The sequence below is a fragment of the Sorex araneus genome, chromosome 2 (assembly GCF_027595985.1).
Source record: "Sorex araneus isolate mSorAra2 chromosome 2, mSorAra2.pri, whole genome shotgun sequence".
Classification (NCBI taxonomy): Eukaryota; Metazoa; Chordata; class Mammalia; order Eulipotyphla; family Soricidae; genus Sorex; species Sorex araneus.
The window spans coordinates 60057751-60077746 of record NC_073303.1 but is presented as its reverse complement, the minus strand read 5'-3'; the positions used below and the strand labels follow the sequence as shown (position 1 = coordinate 60077746).

Sequence of the window (19996 nt, the reverse complement as noted above, 5' to 3'; positions counted from 1 at the left end):
TATTTAGTATTTAGTATTTAGTGCTTCTGTCTTTAGTATTTCTTTGCCCAGAAAAAATTCTGCACTATGTACAAAAATACCTCTGATGCAAGAAAGACATCACTCAGCTACCTCAATTTCCAATTTCCAGACATTTGTAAAAAAAATAATTCAGCTTTTATTTCAAGGGATTCTTATTTGGATAATGCTCTGTCAAATGGTATAACTTCTTTGAATCAAAATGTCAGTTTATTCTTAGAACAATTATCTCTCAAATATGAAAGTTTCTTACGACTCCAAATGCAGTGATTTATCTGTTACCCCAACATTTAGGAACGAGGAGCCTTGTTTGTTTTTTGTTTGGCAACTTGGAACAAATTGACTTTAGTACTTGAACATGATTTTGAAAACTATTTTGAAAACTAACCAAACTGAACATTTTCTAGGTTTTCAAAAATTAGCGGAAATGATATCAATGCTTTTCTAAGTGGCAGTACCCCAGTTCTTACTCGCATAAAAATTGGTGAGCTCATAAACAGCATGTAGCCTTTTCTAATTTGTAAAGAATCCAGATTAATCTAGCACCATTTTAGTGGTATCATAAAGGCTGGATGACTGTGGAAACTATAATTTATGGAACTCTATGGTTTAAAAGACTGATTCTAGTTAGAAAAGTAATTAATTTGCCTTTCCTCCTCACATTGCTTACTGTTTGCTAGGGTCCATTTTCTTAGTTAAAGACACTGAGTACATTAGAATAATGGCCTTGAGACTCCGGAAAACACAATTTCTAGTGATGATACCACATGTCATAGAGATTGATTGGTCCTTCTAACTTTTTGCATGAATTTTGATTAAGCAGTTTTCAAAGTACTATCTTTTACATTCAGTAACTTATCTCTAGACACTTATTATTTAGGAGCTAAATTGCTTAGGTGCTATTTTTTGATGACTCAGGATACAATATTCTAGTTATACAAATTTAGAGTATGAGCTATGTTACAAAATTATAATATTGTAACATATTTATAAAAAAATATAAAGGGCATATATTTTAACCCTGTTTAAAATGTGATTTCTGTCTCTCCAAAACTTGTCTTCTGCATTCAATCTCAGGTTGCTATTATAAGAAACCACAAACTGGGAGAATTAAACAGTAGAATAGTGCTTTCCATAAATGTTAGAAGACTAAAATCAAGAGATCTGCAGAGTTGCTGCTTCTGAGGGTTGTGAGGGAGAATCTACCATGTTTGTCCCCTGACTTCTGGGATTTTGCTGGCAATCTTTGGTGTCCTTCCCATGTAGAAGCATTCCCCTTGATTCTGTCTTCATCTTTACTTGGTGTTTTTCTTGTATGTTTGTCGATCTCTTGGTTTTAGTTTATAAGGATATCAGTTATAATGGACGAGGAGTCATTCCACTCCACTGTTCACTAATTGCAACGTTTCTTTTTCCAAATAAGATCATGTTTTGAAGCATCAAGAATTCTTGAATGTTTGAGGGACACAATTCAACTAATGATAAAAACCCAAATGTTATATGAAAAGGATTATCATCCTAAGGACAGTGAATTCTATTGAAATTATTCCATTGAGTTGTGGTATCCATAGTTTTCTGGGTAGTATTGGAAGCTCATATCAAAAGGACTAATCTATAAAATATTGCTCTTCTCATACTTCCCCTGATGAGAATAAAGCCAGTGTTTTTGACTCTTCTTGTGACCTCACCAAAAAAAAAAAATGAAGTCAGCAAACCAACAAAAATTGAAAGCATCAGAATGATTCTATGTGCGATTTCCACATTAATTCCCAGTGTGAAATATATTGTTCAATTTCTAGATGCTATTATTTTATAGTTATATTAAAAGCTCTGAATAATTGCTATACTATAAATCCAGATGAAAATGTTCTGAAACAGAAGTCTGAATCTTAAAATACAAAGCATTACATTCCAGTGATAAATAGTTCTCTGTCATGAGCAGTGTTTGAGTCACTTTCAAGTGATGGCAGTGAAGCAGTGATAGGACATGATCCAGACAGAAGGCCATCTGCCCATTTTGATGGTCATGCTTGGCCAGAGCACTGGCCTGAAGTCAGATAAGACAGTCTCACTGAAGCCTGGGGTGGACAGGAAGTGATGCTGGGGGCAGATTTTCTACACTATCTCTATTCACGGTCTCTAAAAGTATGATAGTTATTCACAAGCCCTTAAATTATGGAGCGTATTAATGCGGAATTATATGTCTGCTTTTTTTGTTGAAATATATTTTACCACAAACTTACAAATGTGCTTTTAAAAAAACTATATTTTAACATATTTTGTATTTTGACCATTCTTTCTGGATTCTATTGATTTGCAAATGCAATATATTTTCCGTGATCTTTAAAAAAATAACCCGTGTAGAGCTAAATTCAACAGAAGTGAACTTTTGGACTATAAAACTGGTTAGTTATTATCTAAAGGGAATGTGGAAGGAGATTGGCTAGATAAAGACAGAGGAGACAAATGTATGGTAAGAGAGAGAGTTGGACTTGCAGTGATGAACTTAATGTGGTACATATGTGTTCATTTTCAGTGATGTAAACAGGAAACATACAATAAAATAGTATTGTATTATAAAAAAAATCACTGTCATCCAATTGGTCATCAATTTACTCGAGCGGGCCCAGTAATGTTTCCATTCATCTTAGCCCTGAGATTTTAACAGCCTCTCTTTACTCGTCCTTCCCAAGGGTGCCGCATTAGAGGCTTTTCAGGGTCAAGGGAATGAGACCCATCATTGTTACTGCATTTGGCATATGAATATGCCACGGGGAGCTTGCCAGGATCTCCCCTGTGCCAGCAGTAAACTCTCGGTAGTTTGTCAGGTTCTCTAAGAGGGAGAACTAGGCTATCAGATGTTGCGCAGCTCATATCATATGAGCTTGGTTTTATAGTCTCTGGATGTTGGCTGTTGATGGGATTACATGGCACTGGGGGCAGTTTGTGGGTGTGACTGCCTTGTATCACTTGTCATCCTGTTGATCTTTAATTTGCTCGAGCAGGCGCCAGTAACGTCTCCATTCGTCCCTGTCGCATGCTAGTGTAACCCAATGGTATCTGCTCGCTCCAGGAACATGAAGATTAAAAAAATATATATAAAGATCTCAAAGTTTGAGTTTTCCCAATACAACCCTCTCCTACATTTCTCTCTCTCTGTCTCTCTCTTCTCTCTCTCCTTTCTCTCTTCTCTCTCTTTCTCCTCTTTCTCTCCTTTTTCTCCTCTCTATTGGAGAGGGGTTGTAACTGTCAGTGCTCAGGGCTTACTCCTGATGGGACTCAGGGGACCATATGGAGTGCTAGGGATTGAGCCTGGGTTGGTCACATGCAAGGTAGGCACCTTACCCCCTGGATTATCCCTATAGCCCCTTACCTCCTTCTTTTCTTCATCCCTTCCTCCTTCTTCTCTTATTTGTTTGTTTGTTTGTTTGCTTTGCTTTTTGGGTCACACCTGGTGATGCACAGAGGTTATTCCTGGCTCTGCACTCAGGAATTATTCCTGGCGGTGCTCAGGGAACCATATGAGATGCTGGGAATCGAACCCGGGTCAGCCATGTGCAAGGCAAATGTCCTACTTGCTGTGCTATCACTCCAACCCCATTCCTCCTTCTTCTCTTTTTCTCACATTCCTCTCCAGTCATCATGAGTAACATTTGACCAATTACTCATTTTATTTTTAGTCCTTGATGCTTTAGTATGTTGTGTTGTCTTTGCTCTTTTCTAAATGAACTCAATATTAGAAATGGCTGTTTTTGCAGCTGTATTTCCTCTAAAGTAGTAGAATTCTTCAAGAGTAGCATTGAGCTCTCAGACGACACAGCCTGGTGAAGTAACACAGAGGGGGTCCCCCAGTCTCTGATCACTACATCGGAGTCCCTTGAACTGAGCATGGAGACGATTAGTGGAAAAGGGACACTTATACCGTATCAGATATATCTATTCTTATCAGCTCAATGGGACTTTCATATGTGAAAGGCCCAGAGTTTGATTCTTGTTCACTGCCTGGAGATCCTGCAGAACCTCTAGGACCAGAACCACTGAACACAGGAAGCACAGTGTGGGCCCACATTGAGCAGGCTGACCCAGACGAGTGGGAATGGCTGTGAGTTGCCCCTACCCTGAGCACTGCTTGGGGGAATCCCACTCCAGGTAAAACAAAATAACATACAGTCGTGACTATGATCTTTTCATTCAATAAGGAGGAGCATATAGATATTCTGACAACTTGTTAGTGACTGTATTCAATTTTTTTACCATTTGGGGGAGAAAATTTAATATATTTTGAGCTGATGAGAATGGGTATATCTGAGAATACGTGTGTAGCTTATATTATGATCCAGAGTAGTAAATTTCCAAAAGAAAACTTTATCTAGGTCCCTCTCTTGTTTGGAGATACTTGGCGAATGGCATGGGTCCTTTAGTTCTTATTTATGGAGAGGGCACTTGAAGTTTTACTTAAAGCACGTTTGAATGAGTCTGTTGCTCCTTTACGTCAACTATTGGTCTTTAAAGCATCAGCAGAGACTTAGATTCCCACTGGCACAGTTGCTTGGAATGAAAGCTGAGTCTCAGTGAACTGAGAGAAAGGACGCACTTACACGATGTCTTGCCTTTGAATTGGTTCTTGTAGAATTCGCTGAAGTGTCATTCTGCTTTTGTAGATATAAAGATCCTTTAAAGATTTGGAGTACTTGTTATGTGATTATTCTCATTTTCCATTTGGTAGACATGAGATCCAAAGGAATTTAGCTTTTGACCTAATTTTATAATTTTCATTTATTATTTAGGGTGTGGGGAGTATTGTAAGAAGTATAAACATACAATATCTCTGGCTGCCTCTAACTTTGTGTTTAGTAACCAAATTGATCTTCCTCTGATGAACTCTGTCCTGTTTTTTTCCCCTGTTGCCACATTTATCAGAATTTTGTATTCATGTGATTCTGTAAAACATGTTCCATAATCTTCATCATGCCTTCAATATGATTTAGCAAATCAGAGATCTATAATATGGGTCAGTTTTTTTTCACTTAGAAACAATCAATTTTTGGTCTCTAATATATATATATATTCGATCTGGTTGTGCTCAGGCCTTACTATTGGCTCAGGGCTCAGGGGTGGCTTCTGGCGGGTTCAGGGGACAATACGGGGCCCTCTTGGTCCCCGTGATAGACCAGGGCTGAGCTGCAATCAAAGAAAGCAGCTTCCTGTACAGTCTCTCCGCCTCTCATTGTTATCAGGCAAGTCATCCTGAAAATGAAAGCAATAGGCTTCTTTCTTGCTTTCCATATGACCCATGTAGTGCACACACTTTCACCGAGTCTCATAGCCTGTAAATTCCAAAAGGCGCTACCCTCATTTTAAGAACTGTCCTTTACAGGGGCTGGAGAGATAGCACAGCGGGTAGGGCGTTTGCCTTGCACGCGGCCGACCCGGGTTCAAATCCCAGCATCCCATATGGTCCCCTGAGCACGGCCAGGGGTAATTCCTGAGTGCAGAGCCAGGAGTAACCCCTGTGCATCGCCAGGTGTGACCCAAAAAGAAAAAAAAAAAAAAAGAGAACTGTCCTTTACAGCGCCCTTCCCAGCCACTAAATCGCTCCCTCTCACTTTGCATGCCTTGTGCGGAATTCTGCAGCAGCCCCTGTCATTACCCCTTCTGTAATCACTTTATGTCACCAATTGTGCAGCACGGGTTGTAAAAATAAAGATGGGTAGAACTGTAATTTGTTATTATCATTATTTGGTTTTGGAGCCATACCGACAGTGCTCAGGGCTTCTTCTGCCTCTGTGCCAAGGACCACACTCCTGGCAGTGCCCTGGGGACCACAAAGTGCTACTGAGAATTTAACTTGGTCATCACATGACAGGCGAGCTCACTGCCCACCGTACAATCTCTAACCCCAGACCTGTCATTAGTTTTAATTTTAGCGAATGTCTTATATTCCTTGAAAAAAATCTAATATATAACTTGAGTTAATCTCAAAATAAACTTAATTTTAAAATAGTGAAATTTAATCAATAAAGCATGGATATTGAGACTAGATTCCTGGGCTTTATACTCTGAGCAAAAACTCGCTTTATTGTCAGCTAATTTAGATTCTCTTGTCACCACCTACTTCAAATTTCTTTATATTTGTACCATTACAGTCTGCAATGAGCACTATCTTACCAAATGGTCCTTATTTCTTGGTTTTCTTTGCAGGGTTGTCCTTTGCTATTCTCTCAGCTGTGCACCCGGTGTTTGGTTTATATGGTTCTCTGTTCCCGGCTATCATTTACTCCATATTTGGAATGGGGCGGCATGTCGCTACAGGTAAGAGTTTCTGTGTTTGTGTTTCTCATGTTACTAATGAAAGGAACCCAGAAGTTATCATGGAACACTGATTACAATTCCAAAGCATGTCTTATTTCACTACTGAAAACATATCAAATTATGCCATGCTGTTTGACTGCTGTCTTTTTCATACTTAATATGTACGTGATTTGATTGCTGCATTATTACATAGCCAAGAATACTGCTCATGATTCTTTACATTTTTAAATTAGAAAAGGGTCAGAAAAATAACTCATGTTCAGACTCACTGTAATGAAATTAGAGAAAGTAAACATACTGTGGGGAAAACACAACTTAATCAAATATTAAAACATATTTTCTTGTCATTGACATTCAAATTACATTCTTTTTTAGGTTTATTCCCAGTTAGATTCACTAATGACTTTTAATTAGTTTATGTCTAACCTTATTGCTTAGCTCTTTATTAAAGTAAAATGTTAACTGACACAAACAATCCGATAATAGAACAAGCTGGTTAAAAAACCTGACTTTTGGAGGCAGATACATAATAGCATATGTCTGACTTGTTCTTTATCTGTGTGATCTCAGGGAGAGTTTAAAAATCTTGTTGCTACATTTATGAAAGCAAGATACAAAAAAAACTATATGGTTGTAATATAGATGAGATAATTGACAATAGTGTTTAATTTGACATTTGTTAATAAGGCTGAAAATGAGCTATTATTACAAATGATATTTAAATCTGAAGTATTAATATAATATTATTGCATATTAATCCTATAATAAATATTAAGGTAATAAGATATTTAACCTATTAGCAATAAAAGTACCTTTGGCAGGAAGTATCTATTTCATGCTAGATACTGTCTAGATACTGTCATTGTTATCCCGTTGCTCATAGATTGTTTGAGCGGGCACCACTAACGTCTCTCATTGTGAGACTTATTGTTACTGTTTTTGGCATATCCAATACGCCACGGGTAGCTTGCCAGGCTCTGCCGTTCAGGTGCGATACTCTTGGTAGCTTGCCGGGCTCTCTGAGAGGGGCGGAGGAATCAAACCCGAGTGTACCTCGTGAAAGGCGAACGCCCTACCGCTGTGCTATTGCTCCAGCCCAGATACTAACTAGGTGAATTAATTCCATTTAGTGTCTTTCTTCAGTCACCAGTGGTGTCATTGATCGTATTAGTATCAAATTTCTAAGGTAACAAATGGTCAGTTTCATTGAGACAAAAACCTTCATTATCCTTATGGATTGGAGGTCACAAGGCTGAATTGAATCTTACTGGGTTGAAATGAAGGTCAGTAGGACTGTATGCCTTTCTGCAAGCTCTAGAAAACAATCTTTAGTTTTTTTGTTTGAGGGCCACACCCAGCGATGCTCAGGGATTACTCCTGGTTCTGTACTCATGGAATCACTCTTGGTAATGTTCAGAGCACCATATGGAGTGTTGGTGATCGAACCTGGGTTGGCTGGGTGCAAGGTACCTTAGTGCTGTACTATCACTCCGGTCCCCTCTAGAACACAATCTTATCCCTGATATTTCCATTTCCTGTACATTTCTAATTCCCATTTTTTGCCACCATCTTTTAAATTTATTTATTAACTTTTATTGAGGTAATACTGGTTGACATCATCTTTCATGTTTCAGGAATACTTTTTTTACACCCCTTAAACACTGAACTGTTATACTGCATCAATCTCAAAGTGCCAGTATCTGTCCACTGCTGTTAGCCGTCCTATCTCCACTATATGTGATCCTTATATCCTCCCCTCTGACAGTCTTGGTTCTGCAGTCCAAATTCAAGGATTTTTGTTGGGATTGATTCTGTCTATCCTCTTGGTCTGTTCCCCCCACCTATTTTTTTTTAATCGAATCACTGTGAAATAGAGCATTGCAAAGCTGTTCATGATTGTGTTTCAGTCAAACAATGTTTCAACACCCATCTCTCAACAGGTTTAATTTCCCAGCACCAATGTCCCCAGTTTTTCCTGCCTCTATGGCAGGCACTTTCTCCTCCTCCTCCTCCTCCTCTTTTTCCTCCTCTTCCTTCTTCTCCTTCTCCTTCTCCTCCTCTTTCTCCTCCTTCTCCTCCTCCTTCTTCTCTCGCTCTCTTTTTCTCTCACACACACATTTTGTGTATTATGGTTTGCAATAAAGATACTGAAAGATCATCATGATTATATATCCCTTTACCTACTTTTTAACACTCAGTTATTGTCCAGAGTGACCATTTTCAACCATTGTTGTCATACTGGACATTCCTCTATGTTAAGTACCCTCTGCCCCTTCGCCCCCACACTTGTGGTAATTTTCAACCATTGACCTGTCCTCCTGGCCCCTGTTTTCCCTGGCCTTGGATAATAGTCTTATACTATTTTTTTTATATCCCACAAATGAATGCAGTCATTCTATATCTGTCCCTCTCATTCTGACTCATTTCACTCAGCATGATACTCTCCATGTCCATCCATTTATAGGCAAATTTTACTACTTCATTTTTCCTGAAAACTCTGTAGTATTCCACCGTGTAGATGTACCATCATTTCTTTACCCAATTATCTGTTCTCAGACATCCATTGTTTTCCAAAAATGCTGGCCAGTCAGCATTGCCACCAGCAATGAGTCTCTTCCTCCTTGCAGCTGTGCCAGCATTTGTTCTTGTTCATTTCGATACATGACAGTCTCTGTGGTGTGAGATGAGATCTGATTGCATCTCCCTGATGATTAGTGATATGAGCTTTTTTTCATGTGCCTTTTGGCCATTCGAATTCTTTTTCTTTCTTTTTTTTTTTTTCTTTTTGGGTCATACCCGGTGATGCACAGGGGTTACTCCTGGCTCATGCACTCAGGAATTTGGTTATTATGTCTTGGACTGGAGCAATAGCACAGCGGGTAGGGCGTTTGCCTTGTTTGCGACCAACCCGGGTTTGATTCCTCCGCCCCTCTCGGAGAGCCCAGCAATCTACTGCGAGTAACCCGCCTGCACGGCAGAGACTGGCAAGCTCCCCGTGGCGTATTCGATATGCCAAAAACAGTAGCAACAAGTCTCATAATGGAGACGTGACTGGTGCCTGCTTGAGCAAAATCGATGAACAACATCGGGGATGACAGTGCTACAGTGCATGGATAAGCCTAGCTTATTATCATGAAAATTATTTTTTATTCCTCACTTCCAAAAAGGATGGAGAAATATATATTCCCACCAACATTGTTACAAGGATTCTTTAGTTTTTTCTATTTCCTTGCTAAAACTTGTTTCTGATACATATGGTATGGGTCATTCACCCTATCTCACTGCAGTTTTGATGCATATTTTCCTGATAATAAATGTTAAACGTTTTTCAGGTGTCTTTTTTGTCATCTTTTTTACTTCTCTAGAGAAGATTCAACTTTTCTTTTCATGAAGTAAATGAGCTATTTCTTTTCTTGCTAAGTTTTAAGAGTTCTTTATATACCTTGAATACTGGTCGCTTAGATATATACAATGTGCAAATATTGTCTCCATTCAGTACAAAATCTGTTTAACCGTTGTTAATACCAATAAAAAATTTGCATTCTACTAGTAAATAACATATATTTCAAAATATGTACAATTTATAGAATTAACTGTAATCATAGTATCACACAATAAACACTATGAAATTTTATTTTTCCTATGTACTTTTCAGAGACAGCAAACTGTCTTATTTGTTTTGTATTCCAACATATTCAGAATCACCTATAAAGAAAACATGATTACACATGACAATTTCAAATTAATATTAATAATATTTTAATATAATGTATATATATCAGGGGAGTTTATAAATTACTAAATAATTTTTGTTATTTTATTGATTTAACTTTGAATGTTGACAAATAAGTTTTAGTTATGCATAATTATAAATTAATTTTCATATATACTACATCAAGTTCACTGATACAGGCCCAATACTATCTGTACCATACAGTTAACCTCTAATACCTGATTTATCCACTCACCTGGTTCCTTCCCGACTAAAGCCAAAAACTTGGTTTTCTAGTCTGAAAGTTTATTTTGTTTATTTTCTTTTTTAGTTTTTATTGAAGCAATGTGATTTATAGTACTGTTCATGAGAGTTTTATGCATATAATGTTCTAACACCACTAAAAGTTTGTTTTCATTTAAATTATTTGGTTTTTTTTTTAATCTATCAAAAAAATTCTTTTTGTTTTCTTTTCTTTTGGGGCCACATTTTCTGTGCTCAGATCTTCCTCTGTGCTCAGGGATCACTCCTGGTGGTGCTCAGGGATTAAATTGGGGTTGGCTGTGTGCAAGACAGCACCCTAATTGTACTTTCTCTCTCGCCTCTAAACTAATTATTTTTTGACCTTCCTATAACCTTAAACTTAGAGACCAGTTGAATCTCAGCAGAGAGTTACTATACATATAAATCATGGGAATGCCTACTTCCTCTTTATAATTGAAATATTGACCTTGCTTTTATAAAGAAAAAAAACCATTTTATCTGGAAATTTGCCTTCTGAAAGCAATACTTTTTTTTTTTTTTGCTTTCTTTTGGGGGGTCATACCCAGCGATGCTTAGGGGTTACTCCTGGCTCTGAGCTCAGGAATTACTCCTGGCAGTGTTTGGGGGACCGTATTGGATGCTGGCGATTGAACCCCAGTCAGCTGAGTGAGAGGCAAACACCTTACCCACTGCCCCCGAAAACAATACTTAATGCTAAAAAAGATACATTTTGAGATAGCATTAAAAGCAAACAACTGGCTTGTATTCCAAGCCTGTGGTCTTTCTTTTTTCTTTTGTTTTGTTTTGTGTTGTGTTGTGTGGGCCACACCCAGCAGTTGTCAGGGTTTACTCCTGGCTGTGTTCTTGGGAATTACTTCTAGCCTTGCTTTGGGGACCAAAAGTGGTGCCAGGGATTGAACCCAGGTCAGTTCCTTGCAAAGCAAGTTCCCTACCACTATACCATCTCTCCAGCCCCAAACCTGTGTTCTTTCGCCCTTAAATACATGTTTTGCTTGTCTCTCTGTATATTTGCTTGCTTGCTTTTTTTCCACACTCTGTAGTTCTCTCTTGATGTGCACTTTCTCTCTTTCTCTCCCCTCACTAGTAAGTTTCATTAAACAAATATAATCTAAAAAAAAAAAACACGCTGAAAAAGACCCTGAATATATTGTCTATCCAACAATGTAAGATTTCCTTTTTATCTAAAATGAGAGGTATTTTTAAAAGGAAAATTTCACTGATTGCTTCCTTTGGCTTGCAAAGAGCACATCTTGGAATCAAAGGAAAAGGACAGAAACAAGAGTAAGAATCTCATGGTGGTGGAGGAGTTGTCGATGGCCATTCACACGCAAACGAGTGGGTCAGTGTCTACACTGGAGGCCAGGGGCGAACAAGAGTCCAACCAGCAGTTCAGACAACACTTGAGCAAAACTGCACAGGGCACTTCTATTTAGAAGAAAAGAAAATATTAAATATATATATATACATATATATATTTTTTACTGAATGTCTGCAGTGTGGTAGAATTTATGACAGCTGTTTATGTATGCATAATTCATTTAGTCTCTCCCCAGATTGTAACTGGATACCTTATTTGTATTATCCAAAGAAAGAAGCTGAGAGAAATCAGTTAACTTGCTAATATCAAAAGCTATTATGCCACTGGCCTGGGATTTAGTTGTTTGTTTTGTTTTATTTTTACCTGGCTGTGCTTAGGCTTACTCCTGGCTCTGTGCTCAGGGATCATTCCGGGCAGGGCTCAGGGAATCATAATCGACCGCATGCAAGGCAAACACCCTACCTGCTGTACTATTGCTCTGGTCCCTAACCCGGGATTTAAACTTGAGTCGCCTCCCTTGAGGCCAGTGGTCATTAGCGTAAGGCTCAGTCATAGGCTCAACTGCTGTGCCACTGGGTGAGTTAAGTGGTATTGAAGGATCCGTCTGATTGGCTTGCAGCCCACCCAAGTGTTGGGATGATATTGGTTTCTTCTTCTCCTCCTGCAGGGAGTGTAGGTTTATTGAGCTACTTCTATCACAGTGCTCTTGAGGCACTCACCAGGCACTCCCAATCCTCTGTGTTTATCTTTAACCCTCCTTCGTTCCCAGGAAGAGCCGCTCTTTCAGCTTCATATATTTTGTACTGGTGCTGTGCTCATACAAAATGACTAGAAATGTCATTAAGAAGTAAATTTAATGATTGTTTAAATGGATTGCTGGCTAAGGAGAGGAGAAAGCCAGATGCCCTTAGGTGGAACCCCATGCTGAGCGGATCCTAGTAATCTAGAATGCTGATCCCCCAGATGGGATTTTGTCCTTGAATTAACATCTTAGAACTTCCGCTGAAGAAGGGGCTTTACCATTGATGTTTATTGTCATGATAATGTTCAACCGCACATATGTGGACCCTTTCCTTCATGATTCCTGTGTAACTAATGCTGTCAGACTTGAATAAACGGTCACTGATTGCCAAGCAGCCTGCAACCCGTTCCTTCACTTGTCAGGGGGACTGGTTCTCGGCCACCAAGCGCACCCATGCTTGAACTCACCCAGGGTAAAAAGAAAGTGAGGGAAAAGAGTAGACAAGGAGTATGGGAGGAACAGGATTAGGCCTTCTCCATCTTACAGGCCTGGATAGCACAGGTAGGCTGTCATCCACGATGGCCTCATGTGTGCATTCATGGCCCTATGTCCTTGATTTGGGTTTTGGGCCGCACACAACAGTGCTCAGAACTTACTCTCAGAACAGTGCTCAGGGATCTCTCCTGGCAGACTCTTGGATCATCTGGGACTCCGGGGATTGAACCCCAGCTGTGTGTAAGCCAAGTGCCCTCCCTGCTGCACTATGTCTCTGGCTCCACGTCTCACTTATGATCTGGAGCAAAGGAAGGTCTTTAAGTAATGAGTCAAAGGAAGTGTTGGTAGAATATGGCAGTTGGTTTCTTAAACCCAAATTTGCTGAGACTTTGTGGCAATGGTTTCCCCCCTGTGCCCAAAAGCCACGTTCTTAGATGAGCTGTGCTAAAACGAGAAGCCTCAGAACTCTTGGCTGCAAGAGGAAAACACTGAAAATAGTCCCGCAGGACAATCCGTGGGAAACATGTTGAACTTTTACCTCGTGACAGTAGATAGAAATCGTTTGATCATTTTATGGGGTACCGAACGTTGTTACTCTGTCAGGAAAGTCTTTTCTGCTTTGAGATCACAGGGAGTAACAAGATTTATCATGACCTGCAGGATCTGAGATGGAATCTAGCAGGGTGGGACATTTGGGCCAGATGCCAAAAGCTACACTTCTGTGTAGGTAAATGAAGAAGCCCGTGCTCTCATATTCAAGTATGAGCTCTGACTTAGCCATGAATCCTGGCTGGTCTCTGATTTACCTGATTTGAGATGTAGGTATTTCTATGCCCATTTTAAAATTATTTCAAATTAATTTAATTCAACTATATACTAATTCGGACTGGAGCCATAGCACAGCAGGTAGTGCGTTTGCCTTGCACCTGGCTGACTTGGGTTTGATTCCTCCACCCCCTCGGAGAGTCCGGCAAGCTACCGAGAGTATCTTGCCCACACGGCAGAGCCTGGTAAGCTCCCCGTGGCGTATTCGATATGCCAAAAACAGTAACAAGTCTCACAATGGAGACGTTACTGGTGTCCGCTCGAGCAAATCAATGAACAACGGAATGACAATGATACAATGCTACAGTGATATACTAATTCAAGTTTATATTCAATTATATGTTTAATTTATACATGATATATATTTAATTAATATTTAATATGTTCAATTTATATTTAAATCCAAGCCATGATCTTAATCCCTGACCCCAGAGAAGTCTCCAGGTAGATCTTCCGGAAGGAGAGACCTGGCCGGACAGGCAGGCGGGTGGGTTTGGGTGTCCAGTACTTCGGTGTGGGGCAAGTTTCTGCCTATTCCACGAGTGAGTGGGTTATAGAGGAGTTTGGGTATAAGCAGAGTGTTTCTAAAAGAATTGTTTCATTATACAGTGGGAGTCTTGGGGGGCTCAACTTTAGGTAGTTCAGCAAATTCAGTTCGTTCCTAACAGAAGATTCTCCCTCTCTCTCTTTCTTTTTAGGTACTTTTGCCTTGACATCGCTCATCTCAGCCAACGCGGTGGAAAGGCTCGTTCCCCGGAGCAGCAGGAACGCCACCACCCAGAGCAATACCAGTGTCTTGGGCCTGTCTGACTTCGAGATGCAAAGAATTGGGGTTGCTGCAGCTGTTTCCTTCTTGGGAGGGGTGATTCAGGTGAGCAACCCTGAGCCTTGGGAGTGGAGAAAGGAGGAGGGTGTCAAAGGAAAGGCAGGGGTGCTTTGTCTTAGTATTGCTAGATGGATAAGGGCAATTACATTTTATCTTCATGGAAATGCAATTGACTTCATAATCATTCGATCACGGATTAAAATGAATAAATCAGTGCAGAAGGGAAGCAACTTTTGAGTTTTTAACAATGAGCTTTCTGGGGCCAGAGCGATAGTACAGCAGGTAGGGCACTTGCCTTGCACACTAATTCAAGTTTATATACTTGACCCGGATTCGATCCCCAGCATCCTATAAGGCCCACCCTGAACACCGCCAGGAGTGATTCCTGAGTGTAGAGCCAGGAGTAAGCCTGATAATCACCAGTTGTGGCCCCATAAGGAAATACACACAAAGAAGGAGTTTCCTAAGGACTATTTTACCAAGCGGTAAACTTAAATTAAACTTAAAATTTCTTATAAGGCATGGAGACACCCGTGCCCACGTCATCACGGCTGAGTAATGTGAAGGGGAAGGTCTCATTGTGGAAGGGAGAGGGGATACATTTCTAGAGTTGTTCCCTTCAATTTTAAGATTTTGCCATTTTACCACCCATGTCACAAATGAAATTAAGATTGTGCCAAAGATCTTTGGAAAGATATCTGGGCCAGTCTGCCTCTTTTAGAAACTTTATTTCTATCTTGATAGAAACTTTATTTTATAGTTTAGTGCCATTTGCAGTTCAAGGATTTTATATGAATAGAAAGAAGGGAATAAAATAGTTGATAATTGCCAAGAATTGTATGCTGAGGAAACAAGATGTGACTTAGAAGGAAGGAGATATTAAAGTTCTTAGTGTTATATTCCCTATTTCCTATGTGAAATAAGATATAAAGATGAAGAAAATAAAATAAGTAAGAGTTCAAGTCCTCATAGTGTTTTAGTCACTGGAACTGTGTTCCCTTCAGATTTGCTCTTAAGGCAGCCAGATAGAAGGCCTGTAAATACTTCCTATAGCTCATTCTGAACTTTTATGAACTATAAACAGTTGCCTAAAATCTTTTTTATATTTTAAAAAACATGGATAACGTCTGTGTATTCTTAACTTTGCACTGCCAGACAGGCGTTTCTCTCCTCATTGGCCTATGTGTAGATCCCCAATAAGCCAATTCTGTGTCCAATTCAGAATTAATAATTCATGGAAACTGATAATTCAAACATGGATATGTTTTCACATATTTAAAATATACTTTCCTAAATTTTTTCTCATTTGATTGAAAGTTTCTGTGATAATATTTCTTCTGTATGTCCCATTATGTTTCATTCCTGTTTCTCTTTGAATTTGTGTTTTTACTAGGCTTGTATATTCTCTGATTCTATTAAGCATAGAACAAATAGGTTTAAGTGTCTATCAGTATTTTTCAAAAACCTAAAATTAGCCATTAGAGCCACGAATCTTCTTATAGTGACTTTAATACATTTTTTCTACCTTAAAATAACCATTACATGATTTGCTATTATCTAGAATGTTGGGATTAAAAATTTAAATGATAGTAAAATATAAAAGTGAAAGCTGGTATCTTGACAACATATAAAAAAATTTCATTTCCTGATTTCCTGGAGTAAAACTTCCTAGACTCACAAGCGTAAAGCAGGATGTTATAAAAGATGATAAAAATAATTTGATTTTCATGGCCTTTTATTGCATGTAAAGTCTGATCCAAAGAGTTACATGTTTTGTCTTATAACTCCATCAAACATCTGCTTTCCTTTGTCTTTTGTTATGATCCTGGATACATTTTCGCCGACTTTTAAACAGATGGTTGGACTTTTTTTGACCTCCAAATTCATCTGTTCATTTTGGATCCGGTCTTTTGGATCTTTTGGACATAGTTCCTCAGAAGTTTTTCCTTTCCTTTAAAATTTGAAATCCATTGAATAGGAGGGTAGTGCTCTGGTACCACATTCTTACAAATATAGGAAGGGTTTATTTGCCTTGCTCTATTTTGTTTATTTTCCTTTTACATTATTCATTTTCAATCAAACACCCTTCCCATGAAACACAGATGGTGGAATGTTTTAGGTTAGAACAAATGATATTGACATTTAGTTACAATGGTTACATTAAAGTCAAATGATCTGGACTGGTCTATATCATAAATTGTTTATCAGTTGGAAATACTTTTAACTCTAAGTAACAATTTATTCAGAGCATTACACAATATAGCTAATGACTTGTGATATGAGAGCAGAGAAACAATCTCGAAGAGTCTTTAGTTTCTGAAAACCCATTCAATTAATGAACTGATCTGATTTTTCAGTGATTTGAAAATAACTCTGCGACTAAGTGGTTCCCATTTTTGTCTACTAATAACTGTGTAAATAAATCTTTCCCCCAAACTGTAATCTTTATTTTTCCTTGCACAAATGTTTCTCCATTTCTTTACTTGATTTAGGTTTCTTTATATATTTTTATCTTTTCTTTATTTAATTATCATTAGTTATCTGATAATTAGTATATTTATGCCCCTTTCCTTCCTTCTTTGGATAACTAGTATAGTTTGCACAGAGTATGAGGTTCTGTTTTGGGTTTGTTTGTTAGTTTGTGCCATATCCTTTATTCATTTACATTGTACATACGAGTGAAGCCATCAAGTAGTTTTTCTTTTAGTTTATTTCTCATTTTATGTAGTATAATTAACTTAAGTTCCTTTTATTTTTGCCTCAAAGTCAGGATTTTATATATTTAAAGGTTGAGTACTATTCCATTGAGAACATATAAGCAATTTCTTTGTTAGCTCCTCTGGATATTACTAAGAATTTCCCTCTAGGTACTGCTTTTGTGTCAGCCACAGGGACTGACTGCTCTCCTCATAGTTTTTATATTCTTCAGTTAATTATTTTTTTCTTCTTTGATGTCTCTGTTAATCTGAGTTATACAGAAATATGTCTCTTAAATCTTTGCGGGGGCTGGAGCGACAGCACAGTGGTAGGGTGTTCACCTTGCACACGGCCAATTCGTGTTTGATTCCTCCGCCCCTCTCGGAGAGCCTGACAAGCCACTGAGAGTATCCTGCTCACACAGCCTGGCAAGCTCCCCGTGGCATATTCGATATGCCAAAAATAGTAACAACAAGTTTCACAATGGAGACGCTACTGGTGCCCACTCGAGCAAATCCATGAGTAACAGGATGACAGTGACAGTGACAGTGAAATCTTTGCAGGGTTTTCCTCCATACTTTCTTTTTGTTGATTTTTAGTCTAATACCACCAGATTTAAACGTTTCTGAGGGGGACTGATAGTTCAGTGGGTAAGGTGCTTGCTTTGCATGCTGCTGATCTGGATTCTATCTCCAGCACCCCACTTGGTCCCCACCAGGAGACATCCCTTAGTAAGATCCAGGAGTAAGTGCTGAGCACCACCGGGTGTGACCAAAATAACACTGCACTGTAGCACTGTCATCCCATTGTTCATCAATTTGCTTGAGCGGGCACCAGTAATGTCTCCATTGTGAAACTTGTTACCATTTTTGGCATATCGAATATGCCACGGGGAGCTTGCCAGGCTCTTCCATAGGGGTGGGATACTCTCGGTAGCTTGCTGGGCTCTCCCAGGGCAGAAAGGAATCAAACCCGGGTAGGCCGAGTGCAAGGCAAACGCCCTATCCGCTGTGCTATCGCTCCAGTCCGTGACCAAAATATCAGAAAAAAACTCAAAGAGGTGTTTGATATGATTTAAATCGTCAAATATTTATTAAGATTTTCTTTGTGCCATAACATGATACTTCCTGGCGAATATATTACTATCTTTTGACATTTCTGTCCATATCTATACAGTCCTTATCTTTGATTACTTCAGTTAATTGGATATTCTTGTTAATTTTTTGTCTGCATAATATGGCTATTGTTGTAAGTGGTATAATGGAGATCATCTTTTATTATCGTATTGCTGTTAGTGCATTCTTTGCAGCGTGTTAATTGTTTCATATATGTGAGTACCATGTGCTGGGTGTGTAAATGTTAACGTTATTGTGCCTTTTTGGTGTATTGACCTGTATATATAATATACTTTTATATTATATATTATAAAATATATTATATATTTATATTTATACACTATATTATATGTTATATATAATAATTATATATAATATATAACATGGCATATTATATATTATAAAATATGTATATATTTATAAAATATATTTAAAATTTTATAATATAAACATATACATGTTTATATTATAAAATTTTAAATATATTATAAAATATGTATATATTTTATTTACAAATTATAAAATATTTTATATTATAAAATATGTATATATTTTATAATATAAACTGGCAAACAACTGGGAGTTTCCTGCCCACATGGGAGAGCCTCGCAAGGTCTCCATGGTGTATTAATATGCCAAAACCAGTAACAAGCTGGTACTCATCCCCCTGACCCTGAAAGAGCCTCCAGTAGGGCATCGTTGGAAGGATGAGTGGAGAGAAGTTTCTAAAATCTCAGGGCTTGGATGAATGGAAATGTTACTGAGACCACTCGAGAAATTCGATGACTAACGGGATGATGATGATGATGATGATGATGATGATGATGATGATGATGATGATAAAATATATTATATGCTTATATTATACGTAAATTACCTTTTGGGGGGTTGAAAGTCTATTGGATCAGGTATGAGAGTAACAATTTCTGCTCTGCTTTTTGCATTATTGAATTGGAACACTTTTCCACAGACTTTTACTGTGAACATATAATTATCGTTAAATCTAATGTGAAATGCTTGTATGCATAGGCTGCTTGGATACTTATTTTTTATGTATCCCTTGACTCTGTATCTTTAGATTGGTGAGTTCAGACCATTCACATTAATTTTTAGAGTCTTACTGCTATTTTATTTATTTTGTTTTTGTTTGGGGGCCACAACTGGCAATTCTCAGGGCTTACTCCTGGCTTTGCACTCAGGAATTCTTCCTGGCAGTGCTCAGTGGATCATATCGGATGCTGGGGATTGAACCAATGTCTGCAAGTGCTCTACCTTCTGTACTCTCTCTTCAGCCTACTTAATGCCACTCCTTAGTTATGTTTGTTTTTTGTTTACATTTCTTTTTGACTTCAAATTTTGATGGTTTTTCCCTGGTGATTTTTTCATTTTTTCTTCAAAATATGTCTGCTCCAGGATTTTGTTTGTTTTGGGGCCACGGACAGTAGTGCTCAGGGTTTATTCCTGATTGTGCGCTAAGGGACTAATCCTGGGAGGCTCAGGGGACCATGTGGGATGTTAGGTAAGTGCTCCACTCACTGTGCAATTGATCTGGCCTGGCTGCTCCAGATTTTTGTTTTGAGGGTGCCATGAGGATTTTATCTAACACATCTAAACTAGTTATTTTAATGATGGTGTCAACATTTTGGTAGTT

At 38.5% G+C, this 19996-nt stretch overlaps 1 protein-coding gene across 1 annotated transcript in view; it reads left to right on the top strand.

The window, feature by feature from the left end:
* The window catches only part of SLC26A7 (solute carrier family 26 member 7), a 148499-nt gene that overhangs the window by 48640 nt on the left and 79863 nt on the right, over window positions 1-19996 (top strand). Inside the window, exons 3-4 of the mRNA XM_004602350.2 lie at window positions 6220-6330; window positions 14406-14578. Of these exons, the coding sequence (XP_004602407.2) occupies window positions 6220-6330; window positions 14406-14578 (284 nt within the window). The remainder of the gene's footprint in view (window positions 1-6219; window positions 6331-14405; window positions 14579-19996) is intronic.